The sequence below is a fragment of the Pectinophora gossypiella genome, chromosome 1, assembly GCF_024362695.1.
Source record: "Pectinophora gossypiella chromosome 1, ilPecGoss1.1, whole genome shotgun sequence".
NCBI lineage: Eukaryota > Metazoa > Arthropoda > Insecta > Lepidoptera > Gelechiidae > Pectinophora > Pectinophora gossypiella.
Genome location: NC_065404.1, coordinates 15,615,903 through 15,628,392, shown reverse-complemented (window position 1 = coordinate 15,628,392; position 12,490 = coordinate 15,615,903). Strand labels below are relative to the sequence as shown.

At 36.9% G+C, this 12,490-nt stretch overlaps 2 protein-coding genes across 2 annotated transcripts in view; one reads left to right on the top strand and one right to left on the bottom strand.

Moving 5' to 3' along the window:
* LOC126370395 (endonuclease/exonuclease/phosphatase family domain-containing protein 1-like) overlaps positions 1-9,664 on the top strand; it is a 37,150-nt gene extending 27,486 nt beyond the window's left edge. The window contains exon 6 of the mRNA XM_050015236.1: positions 2,442-9,664. Within this exon, the coding sequence (XP_049871193.1) occupies positions 2,442-2,677 (236 nt within the window). The 3' untranslated portion in view covers positions 2,678-9,664. The remainder of the gene's footprint in view (positions 1-2,441) is intronic.
* Positions 1-12,490, bottom strand: part of LOC126369978 (maestro heat-like repeat-containing protein family member 1) — a 103,570-nt gene that overhangs the window by 5,928 nt on the left and 85,152 nt on the right. The gene's annotated exons all lie outside the window — the stretch shown is intronic.

The following is a 12,490-nucleotide window of genomic DNA, read 5'->3' as shown; positions in this document are numbered from 1 at the left end:
GTCGCCTAACTCACTTGTCTCAAAAATTGTATATTTAAAGTCCAGGAAATTATAACTGTTTAATCCAGTTCTCCTCTTTTATTCCCTTGTTCCGTAACGAACACCGGTTTATAACGTAATAGGTCCTTTAAATAGATGCCAATGAAGATAAAATCTAGAAGCTCAAATGTAGGCGGCAGCACTGTTGAGTGTTCCTAAATTTTAACGGATTGCCATACTGGTGCTAATTCCTGCAGACGCCATGTAATTTTATTTTAAGTTATACCTGTCATTTTCTTATCCACGGAAAAGGAAAGGGACGGGTAATCGACAGGCATAAAATTTATGAATGAATGAATTATTTTTATTTCAGATCTAAATCCATATTTGTTAGTAACAATGTGAACTGAATATGGATTACACGTCAATTTTAAGCAGAAATCTGAAACAACGGTCTAAAAATTTTACATCGGCCAATAACCCGATAGAATTAAGTAGACAGCACGTCAAATGAATTGCATACCAACGAGATGCCTATTTTATTCGCACGGGTTATTCATTCATTTACTCATTCTTCCTAAAATTAAGAGTTGACAATCATCCGTCTGTTTCCTTTTCGGCGGATAAGAAAATGACAGATATAACTTAAAATAAAATTAGATGGTATTTACAGGAATTAGCACCAATGTGCAGCCAAAATTTGTGATATATTGTTATAAAATGTGGAACGACGTCGAGTGTATCCCGTCTGAAGGATAAGTTGCGAAAAAAAAGCAGCCAGTTGGAAAAAGGTAGTTTTGATTGAAAATTTTAAGCTTTCTTCTTTCCGATCTTTAGGGAATAAATATAACATACTACTACGATTTTGTAATTAAACGCTGCGAAAACGGTTATAGTGTAAAAATATATGTTTGTATACTCAAATAGTATGGGGAACTGTTAAAATTTAAGAAAACTCAACATTAGTCTTATGTTTTTATCGTCATTCTGGCGAACAAAATTGAATAGAGTGCAAGAAGCAGATAGAGCAAGGTTTGGCATATTAATATAGATAAAAACCTCAAAAAAAAAAACGATGAAAGTGATAGGACAAGTTTTAAACTGTCAAAGTAATATAAAAACATTATCGACGCCGTAAAAATATTGACGTGGGATAATCTCGGGTTGGCTAGATAGCAATATGACTAACTTCGCAAAATTACTAGCACAGATGACTGGCATATTTGTTACCTTGATTCATATTGCAACAAAGTCCAGAGTGAGTTGATTAAATACAACATACATACTCAAAATGACGGTCGTAAGCCCTAATGGGGTGGGCAGATCCACAAATGCAGAACAAAAAGTCGAAATGTTTTATAAATATCTTATAATTATGCATTGCGCCGTGTTATGTATCTAGTTTGAGCTTGAGTCCAAGCTTTGATAATAGTGCGGGCGCCCCTTTCTGTGCGCGAGTCGAACTCGCATACATACATACATAAACTCACGCGTATTTCCCACTGCCTATTTGAGGAGCTCGGTGGCGCAGCGGTAAACGCGCTCGGTCTGCGATTGTTGAAGTTAAGCAACTTTCGCAAAGGCCGGTCATAGAATGGGTGACCACAAAAAAAAGTATTCATCTCGAGCTCCTCCGTGCTTCGGAAGGCACGTTAAGCCGCTGGTCCCGGCTGCATTAGCAGTCTGCACTGGGCCCGCGTGATAGTTTGAGGCCCGATCTCCCTATCCATCCATAGGGAAGGCCCGTGCCCTAGCAGTGGGGAAGTTAATGGGCTATGATGATAATGATGATTTCCCACCGGGGTAAGCAGAGACTATAGAATCCCATTTGCTTCGATCCTGACACACTTCTCTTGCTTCCTCCACATTCATCAATCGCTTCATACACGCACGCCGGTTCAGAGTAGATCGTATTAAACCTTTCCTAAGAACATCTCCAATTTGGTCATCGTAACTCGCACTTGACTGACTTTTTAATATGCCATGTGTGGTAGTGGAGGTCTGCCTCCGCTCATCGATTGGAAGGGGTACGGTACGACATACTCCACCACACTAGTTTACTGGGGATCGGTTGAGAACCTATCAATATTTCGATTCTTAACCAGACAGTATCCAGATCTAGAAAGTTCTTTTCTAGTGGTGAAGCCATTACACCACAGACATACACCTTAACTCAAACTGAAAAATATATTTATTCATTAGGTAACATGGTTACATTTTGAATCGTCAAATTTTTCATAAATATTTTTTTGTCGAACGCCTCATCCGCCGATAACTACTGCAGCTTCTAACAACCTGTATAACTGCAAGAAAATCCTCGACACAGGGCCCTAGACGTTCTTAAAAACTATAAAACTTAACAAGCTAAGAATGACAGCAGGACACAGATATAGTACATCGCCTAGTGTGAAAGAGGCGAGAGATTGATATGCCCTTTATCTTAATGTTTTTGTTCTTTCCAGCCCTAAAGACCTGCGAACCACTACTCCCAGAGGAGTTGTCAACGACAATAGACAACAACCACGTCGGTAAGAGCAACATCCTTTGTCCAGGGACCATTGAGACCAGCAACTTCAACGGCTACGCTGGAGCCATTAAATCAGGTTTGAGCCACTTGGCCATACCCCGGGGATGGTCCTGGGGGGGCCCTGCGTCCCCTTACTGTCCAATATGGGCGGAAATCAAAGTCCCCGATTGACAAAAACAGAAATCAAATGGTCAAGTTCTGAAGAATTTAATATACTTCCCGTCGGCAGTACTCTTGTTACTGCACTGTGTTCTACTGGTCCTACTGCATGTGTTTTACTATAATTGAAGTATGTCAATTCCTGAATTCAATTATTGATGGTTGTAGTCATGGTAACTAAAGGCATTGGTGCCGAATCGGGCGGCCACCAATTTAATTTTAACTTAATTTGTCAGGACCAAAACTAGCTCTATCTCTTTCTTGCACTTATTGTAAGTGAAGGACGGCACTAGTTTCAGAGCTGTCAAACTAAAATTAGGTTAAATTTGTGTGCGCCCGAATTGGCACCAATATCCGCTTTATTACATAACGAAGACTACAGATAATACAGGCTCAGTATAGTCCGAGCCACGAAAGAAGTCCACGGATTTTAATGGAACTAAAATTTAACAAAACAAGTCAAAACAATTCAATGTAGAATCTGCGAAACTAGCGCCGCGGCTGCAGGATTTCTTTCGTGGCGCGGACTATATTTTAACCTGGTATGTATTAACTTTAGTCTTCCTTTTGTAATAAGGATTATTTGTTTTAAAACGATTTCTTAATACACCTATTTAGGCTGTTATAGACACGTAAGCATCAGAATAGCGAATTAATGATTCCCTAAAAACAGGGTGTTAGTGACATCGCAACGAATACTGAGGGGGATGATTTAGACCATGATTCTGAGTTGATATCAAGAGGAATTTTCTGTCGCAAAATTCATGCTATTTTTGTGTTTTTAAATTATTTTCTATTCTATACTTTTGCGATAGAAAATTCCATTCCTTGATATCAACTCAGAATCAGGGTCTGAATCATCGCTCAAAGTTATCGTTACGATTTCACTAACACCTTGTATGTATATTCTTGATACGTCTCTAGTGGGCAGAGCCACAAGATAGCAGTTTCAGTCACTATTGGAATTGACGTTAGTATGATAATACTGATGACGTTTCCGAGTTCCTTTTCTTATAATTATAAGTAGGTATCATTAATATTCTAAATTAATGTTTTACATATTATTATGCCTTAAGTTGTTGTGACTACCCTCTAAAAAAATAATAGAAACGTGTCAAATATACAAATTATTTTGGATGTATTCAATATTTTGAAGTCTTTAATTAGAATGTATTTTACGGTATTTTATGTGAGTCCATATATTGTATGTTATATTATACTACTATTATGTTAAAAAATATACTTCCTGTAAATCTAAAATATCATTATATGGAGTAAAGGTATTATAGCAATTATAATTTACCAAATATTTTGTATTTCTTATCGATCTTCGTGATTGATGCTTGACTTAGTTCAAAGACAATTAACTCCAATTTAGGTCTCAAAACATCTTGCTGATGACTAGGTTGCATGGTCTTGAGATCTTAGCCTCACCGTTAAATGGGCGAAAAAAAAAGCATTGCTACATACGTGACATTATTTGGCGCCATGATAAGTCGACAACGCAGAAAAGCGCCATCTTGCGCATATTTTAGGAACCAATTAGTTCGCTTCGTTCGTTTTGTCGATGTCAAAGATATTTGAAAATGTATAGTATTAACCAGAAAACCTAACAGATGTCGCTATTAACCAACATATAATAAAACAGCGTAGGGAGACGACGAAACACGGTGCTTTATTTTCTGCTTTCGATTAATATTACAAGATTACAAGCCAATTTCATAGCCTATTTCTTCAGACATTTTGATGACATTGACAGGATGGCGCTGGTGGGCATCATCTCCATTTATAACAGCTGTCAAAAATGACGTTTCCATAAGATGCGCCGATAATTCCAAATATGGCCGCGTGTCTTCACACCTACATAGTTGTTACATCTAGATTATTTGGACGTCCTTTTAACCTCTTAATCATATTGACGTCATATCAAGGGTTTCAAAATCTTTTGCCACTGTGGCGCAAAATCGTACTTACCTAAGTAATTATTAACCGACTACGAAAAAGAAGGTTATTATGTATTATAAATTAAATCTGTTGCTTTTGACAAGCCCAATTTATTTTTAGGCGACTTCGACGGTTTAAAAAATGCTTTTCAACACTAAACGGGATATATAAATGTCAGACTTAAATTCATTCTTGTCCACCAGAATGTCTTTCATCGCAAAATATTCCTATTAATATTAACTTTCTTCGCAAAAGGTCCCTTTCGCATAAAGTCCCTTTTGTATTATAAAGGGTTTTGATATGAAATAGATTGTAATTTTTAACATAACGTAACAAAACATGACAAATACTTTATTGGACATGCAGGAAATACACAAATACAAAACAAAAAAGAAACCTTTACCGATGTGGGTATTATTACCAAGACCATATAAATGCTGCGAAAGGGACTTTTCGCAAAAGGTGCCTTTTGCGAACACCCATAGTCATTTTGAGAAATTGACATTTTTCGACGAAGCCCCAGAATGACAGCATTTTAAAAATATATAAATATAAATTGTGTCTTAACTTCATGTATTATATAAAATGTATTATAGATCGTCACAAAATTGCGTCCGTAGCTATGAAATGTAATTATTATTTACTGTAAATATGATTCAAGTCTTGCAAAGCAATGACGTGAGCTTTACGCGTGATGTAATTAGTTTTTCTTTTTTTTTACTATTTATATAGTTTTTAATATTCAAATTTAGGCGAGGAAGGCCCTAAACTATTGACGTTTACGTGTTTACTCAAATAGTAATATAATTTAAACTAAAATAAACATGTAAATTATTTGAATTAACAGTCCCATAATAGTTGGGCATTGTGAGAATAGGACTTTCTGCGTCTAAACTATTAGTCGATTATTATTTTTACTATCTTGACCAACTGTACTGTCGAATAGACATTTACAAATGTTCTAGAATGTACCGTGTAGGGGCCACTACATTAACTAATAAAGGTTGACTGGAGGAGATCTCTACCAGAGATAAGTCTGCTTTTATGAATTAATAAGTTTCAAGTCTGTGTGTTCTTCCTAGCTTTTCTTTTGTATTTTTAAATATATATCGCCATAGTTACTTGTCATATAATAAGATTAAAAAAAAACGATTTTTAATATATATTTTCCAATATTCAATTTGTTAAGGCTAATTGTTAAGAGCCAGTGGGGTGTTCGTGTAACGCTCTTTCTATATTGCTGGATTATAATCCTATCCTATGATTGGCTGAAATATCAATGAATTTACAGGAGGTATCAGTTGCAACCAATCACATGATAGGATTTATATATTAATATAGAAACTGAGTTGCACGATTAGACCTCTTTGTTGGTAGGTTATCTACCGGAGAAGTGTCTGATAGCAGAATTATCACAGAGCGGACATTCCGTACAATCGCTTTTACGCGCGCGTATGAGTGACTTTAGCGTACGAGCGTATGAGTGTATTTAATGTCTAAGAAGGCAGAAATATTAAGCAATACATTTTTTTTTCTGTAGTCTATAATTTTTATAGTTAGACACCATACTACCGCTTCCGTTAATTTTTATAACACTAAAAATAATTAACAATATAACACTGCATCTGACAGGCACAAAATATAATGACAATAGAAAAAAAAAATATAAAACTGGAAAAATAATGGGAGATCTTATTTTTTTAGAATTAAATATTTAAAAAGAGTTCTCAATACCTCGTCAGATGGCGCTGACGTTACTGGGCCATTGCTAAGATGTCACGAACTTATAAGAAATTGATTTCTTTTTTCCTTTATATTTGTTTATTTTCGGAACATAATTAATGTGACATATACAAAATAAAATAAATAAATAAAATATACGTTCTGTTGAAAATATAATTTCAAAATTTTATCGAAGAAAAACAGAAATAATAACATTTCGTTCCTTGCGGTAACCTATCAAGTTCAGCGCCATCTATCTAGCAGGTAGGAAAAAAAGAAAAAGAAAATCCCTCATTAAAATAAAATTAAATTACAAAAGGAGTTCTTAAAGAAAACGTCTTTACTCTTTATTTAACGCGTAAACACTCACTGATATTTAAACGACATAATCTGAATGTATTTATAGACACGATAAATACAAGTAATTCGTAAAACACCCAAGGATAAAAAGCCCCAAGCTACGGGTTAAACTACCGCACTGTCCTATACGTCTATCCTTTTCTGTCACTCACAGTCGTCATTTGCTAGAGCGAGATAAGGAGCTGACATGCGCACTCCACCGCCTCGTCGATTCCGCCGCGTGCATTCGCTTTATCTCACTTTAGCAAATAACAGTTCTCAGTGATAGAAAAGGATACAAGCATAGTAAAGTGTGATGCTACCTCAGACCGTGCGGGGACTGTTGCGGTATCGCGTTTCAGTGCGGGGGAGTGAGTGTCCTCTCTGTACGTAGTACTGTGTAAATTGTACGGTATTATTATTCGCTATACCTTCTGGATAAGCTATCAGACAGTTATCAACAAATGTTAAAACACGATCTAAATGTTCAGGACGTTTTGCCTTTGTATGCTTACCTACTTTCCGTACAGATTTTTAATTTATTATTAATTGTAATTTATTAATTATTATTTCCTCCGTTATGTTAATAATTTAACCAATATGTAACGGAACAGTGTACCTGAGCTGTTTTCCTTTAATAGGTATAATTTATAATTCATTTACGTTAGTTATTTACAAATGACTATATTATGTGTAAGTGATATTTGAATTTGCACCTTTGTGATCCAAATGTATAGTAAATACAGTGTGTTTCCAAAACGGTATAGTATTGTAACATAAACAGCCTGTATACGTCCGACTGGGCACAGGTCTCGCCTCTTCTATCGTGTGATGATCAGCCTTAGCTACCCTGGTGTCAGGGTTATTATTGAGCCTCCAAAGGCCGCTAACATAGCTCATATAGCGACTACAAACTTACATTAGTAACTAGTAACCCGGACCTGCAATCCTGGAACGCTCGGGACTAGCAGCACAATGCAAATCCTTAAACAAACGGAGTCACTAACGAAGCCTGTTAAAACCCCAGCTTCTGAGCTTCTGGAAGGAGTTTTTTTGGCTTACGTAGCCACGATAGCACGCATGATGCACCACCTAAGGGTTACAGTAAGGATATATACTTTGTATTAGCTTTTTCCTTGGCTTACATAACCGTTCTAAATACTTTATGATAAGGGCTGCCTCACACTACAACCACAGATACACACATCACGAATCAGCCCGTATTATCCCACTGTTGGGCATCGCCGTCCTGCATTTTGCACCACCCCGGAAAGGGTGTGCTAAATACCTAACCTAACACACAGACAGACAAACGCGTAAAACTTCTATACTCAAATTCAAAATTAAAAAATATCTTTATTCAGTGGTTACATAGGTACACTTGCAAGAAAAACCTCTATATATAATAATATACTAATATATTATACAAAGATACATGAGCCCACGGGAACATCACGGAATCCGGAATTATTCGGTTTTTTTTCATTCTATATTATACCGCTTCTGAAATCACTGTATACATAATTTAAGAGAGATCTACTTAATATTTTTGTAATAATGTAAGTAGCAAATGAATATTGATCTCGTATTAAATAAAATGTTATTTAATCATTAAATTATGACGAGGTTCGCTACAGAGGAAATTTAGAAAAAATACTTGGTAAATATTCTCTATTTCGGAAATTAATAGAAGTTTTGAAAGCATTCAAAAGTTAATATAACGTAAGTTTTATTTAAAAAGATATTTGAGTCGATTCTAGTGGGCGAAACTTAATTTTATTTTAGTTTGTCAATTTTAAAACAAGCCCTATCCTTCTCTTTCCCTTATCATAAGTGAAGGACGACACTATGTTTAGAACTGGCAAACTGAACTAATATTAAGTGTTCGGTGCCAAGATGGCGTCATTGATAACATTCTCCGCTAATTTGTCAATATTCACTTAAAATGTTTTATTGTTATTGGTTTCTTTATCCATAAATGTATTTTGTATATTGCTCTATTTCTTCATCCATTTACAATTCCTTGTGACAATGCGATTATAATCAGGGGGGTTAAAAAGGCCAAATCATCTAAGAAAGCAATATTGCAATTTGACATTTACGCATATAAAAGTAAGTGCGCAGTGCAAACAAATGTCAAATAGCAATATTGCTTTCTTAGATGAATTGCTTCGATGTGGCCACTTTAACCCCCCCGAAATATAGAACGGAAACGTTTTGATAATATTAAATAAACATAGGTGCTTCTATTATGGACTCGCGAATAAGAAATATCGTAAAAATCGACTGAGGGATTGTATTTCTTAACATAATGAGCGATGGTCTTTTTTATATTTTTTTTATCGAGGCTTGATTGATTTTTTAACCCATCTTTGTTGTTATGCCAGCCTCATAGTTTACAGCGATTAATGATTATCAAATCATGACTCATCATAAGCGATGGTACAGTCATGAGCAATATCATGTACCCACTTTAGAACCCTGTCGCATTATCATATTTGACATTTAATGAGACTTACGGTTTAATTTGTCAAAAAAGTTAATGTGACATGGTATTAAAGTGTATACATATTAGTACTCGTGACCGTACACCCCAGACATTTCATATAAAAATCTTAATCTTACCGTCTGTAAGTGCGAGTGAGACATAGTCCGTGCGCGCTCCTCCTTACTCCTTAGCTGCGTACGTCCATTTAACCCTAAAGTAAGACCCCAGAGGGGGTGAGAACCGCGCGCGGTACGAATTGGTGCGGGGAGAGTTACCGTTCCATACGTGGTATTACTCTATAATACCCGTACTGCCGGTACCCAACTGTGTTAGTGATCCTTCCACTCTGATTGTAATCGCATTGCAAACATTTTACCTATTTTGTGATATAAAATAATTTATTTTTAATGTAACAACATATTTTTTACTTTATCGTGTATATTTTCAATGTTACAAACTTTGTGTAAATTATTGGTGAATTTTAAATAAATAATATATAAAAGGTGTTTTCTTTATTTTAATATTTAGTGATTTATGTTGACAAATCTTCAAGTTAGGTTAGCTTAATCATGAAAATGTAATAAGTGCGACATTCTGTCACGTTTTTCTATGACGTCACAGCTTGCTTTTTCATACAAATTATATAGTAATTTCGTGTTTTGACGTTTAGTTAAAAGTAACTGATTTGACTACTCGTAGTTGGAAATTAGCCTGTTCTATATGAATCAGTCATAGTCATCAAAAGCCACGCTCTTGTCGGTGTAGCATTCTCAAAGGCCAATTCTTTGACTTTATAAGACACGACGTTCGCCTTGTAAGTTCTTCTAAGTCTTCTCTATTTCTTTCTATCTTCCCTTCATTTATGTTTGATAGGGATCAATACAAAGTAAGAAATCCCCCTTCTTCCCCACCGCACTACCAAGCCGCACTACCAGTTGTGCCGTGGGGAATATTTATTCCCTTCTGCACTACCAGCCAGTAGTGTCGTAGGGAATTTAGAATTTCAATCCTAATGCTCCGCTCAGATTCAGCAAGCGGACGCGCAACTTTATAACCAGATTTTACTGGACAGTAAAAGAGTCCTTAATCTTCTCTCGGTTGGGTTGTGCGGCCAATGACCAACCCCATCAACCCTGGTGTCAGGGTTACTATTGATCGGCTAAAGGCCCCTTAAAAAAAACTAAAGGCGCCAAAGGTGACATGGCTCATGTAACGAGTACATACGTACCAAGTAAGTTGTTGCCAGAACCGACTGCTCAACGTGCCTTCCGAAGCCTCTACTTTCGGATAATTTTGTCAGCCGGCATTGCCCTAACCAGAGATCACAAAGTGCTTTTTGTGATGTCCTCACTGGGATTCAAACCAGGGACCTCCAGATCGTGAGCCCGACGCTCAATCACTAGACCACGGAGGCCGTTAGAGTGAGAATAAAACCTTATTAAAAAGTGTAATGTAGTAACGTAGGTATTCTTCATTAATCTAAGCGAACGTAGTGTCCATTGCAGAGGTCCATGTTGCTCTATGGGTCCGTTGCAGGTCCGTGTTGCTCTATGGAACGTAGTGATTATACGGATTATATTCTCTTTGGTCTATGCTTGAATAATGCCCAAAGATAATATTTTCCATGCCTAATAGATATTGAGATTATGACAACAATCAGAATAGTTTGAATCTTACCGAAATAATAAACATTTCGACCGTAATTATAAGGTTCATATTCATACATAAGTGTATAATTTAAGTACTTATTTGGGTAAGAATAAACCATATTGAATAAGAAATTAAAATCAAAATGACGACGAGATTGCGCCGCTGTGAGAAAATGATATTCACAGAACAATCCATTTTCATGGACTCCTACACGCCACAGACGTTTGAACTGAAGGAATATAACAATATACCCTCACCACCTGTTATAAGGAAAAGGGAATTAAAACATAAACACAAAAATATAGAGTTCCTGTTGACGTACAAAAACCATGTGCCGTTTGATTTGATGTGGCCGGCGAGACCTAAGGAGATTATTAGGACGAGTCCTCACGATGTGCAGCCACGTTTTGTGAGTAAACTGTTTCATTATTGTGTCCTAGTTCTAACAACAGCATCACGCGTATCCCCGAAGGGGTTGACAAAGGTGTATAGTATAACACCCATTCCTCGCCGGCCCGTGTATTTGAAGATTCTTCTTCTTCTTCTAGTGCCTGTCCATTACTGGACGTTGGCCGTCAGCTTTGAGAACTCTTCTCTGTCAGAAGCAAGACGAAACAGCTGTTCTACGGTTGTAACGCCGGTCCATTCGCGGATGTTCCGCAGCCATGACTTCTTCCTCCTCCTCGACGTCTTTTTTTGAAGATTATTGCTATTAATATTATGCCATAATTTTACATTTCCGAGGTTTACAGTTGTGAGGAGCTCGGTGGCGCAGCGGTAAACGCGCTCGGTCTGCGATTGTTGAAGTTAAACAACTTTCACAAAGGCCGATCATAGGATGGGTGACCACAAAAAAAGTTTTCTTCTCGAGCCCCTCCGTGCTTCGGAAGGCACGTTAAGCCGTTGGTCCCGGCTGCATTAGCAGTCGTTAATAACCACTAATCCGCAATGGACCTGCGTGATGGTTTAAGGCCCGATCTCCCTATCCATCCATAGGGAAGGCCCGTGCCCATCAGTGGGGACGTTAATTAGCTGGTGATGATGAATTTTACTGTAAAATAACGGCTTCAGAATGCTATTGGGACTGCCACGTTTTTGAAGTGCATCCACCATGTTCGTACAAGCTAGAGTCGACAACTTCTATTTCATGATCAGGAAGAAACATGCTTCCCTGATGTCCAGTTCCAATGGCATTCTGGAGAGCAGTTTATGGGAGTGTTAATCGGTTCCCATTAAAATGTTTTTGTTGCGTCTATGAATTAATGTTCTTCGTTAACATAAACGGCCTATACTGGGTGTTAGTGACATCGTAACGAATACTGAGGGGGTTGATTCAGACCATGATTCTGAGTTAAAATCAAGTGGAATTTTCCGTCGCAAAATTCATGTTTTTTTTTTAGTTTTTTTAAATTATTTTCAATTCTATACTTTTGCGATGGAAAATTCCACTTGATATTAACTCAGAATAATCAGATGAATCATCCCTCTCAGTATTCGTTACGATGACACTTACACGCCGTACAAGTACATATACGGTAGCCATACAAGTAGGTATGGGTGTTAGTGACACCGTAACGAATACTGAGGGGGATGGTTCAGACCATGATTCTGAGTTGATATCAAGTGGAATTTCGTGTCAAAAAATTCATGAAAATTTTTCTTTTCTTTTTAATTATTTTCCA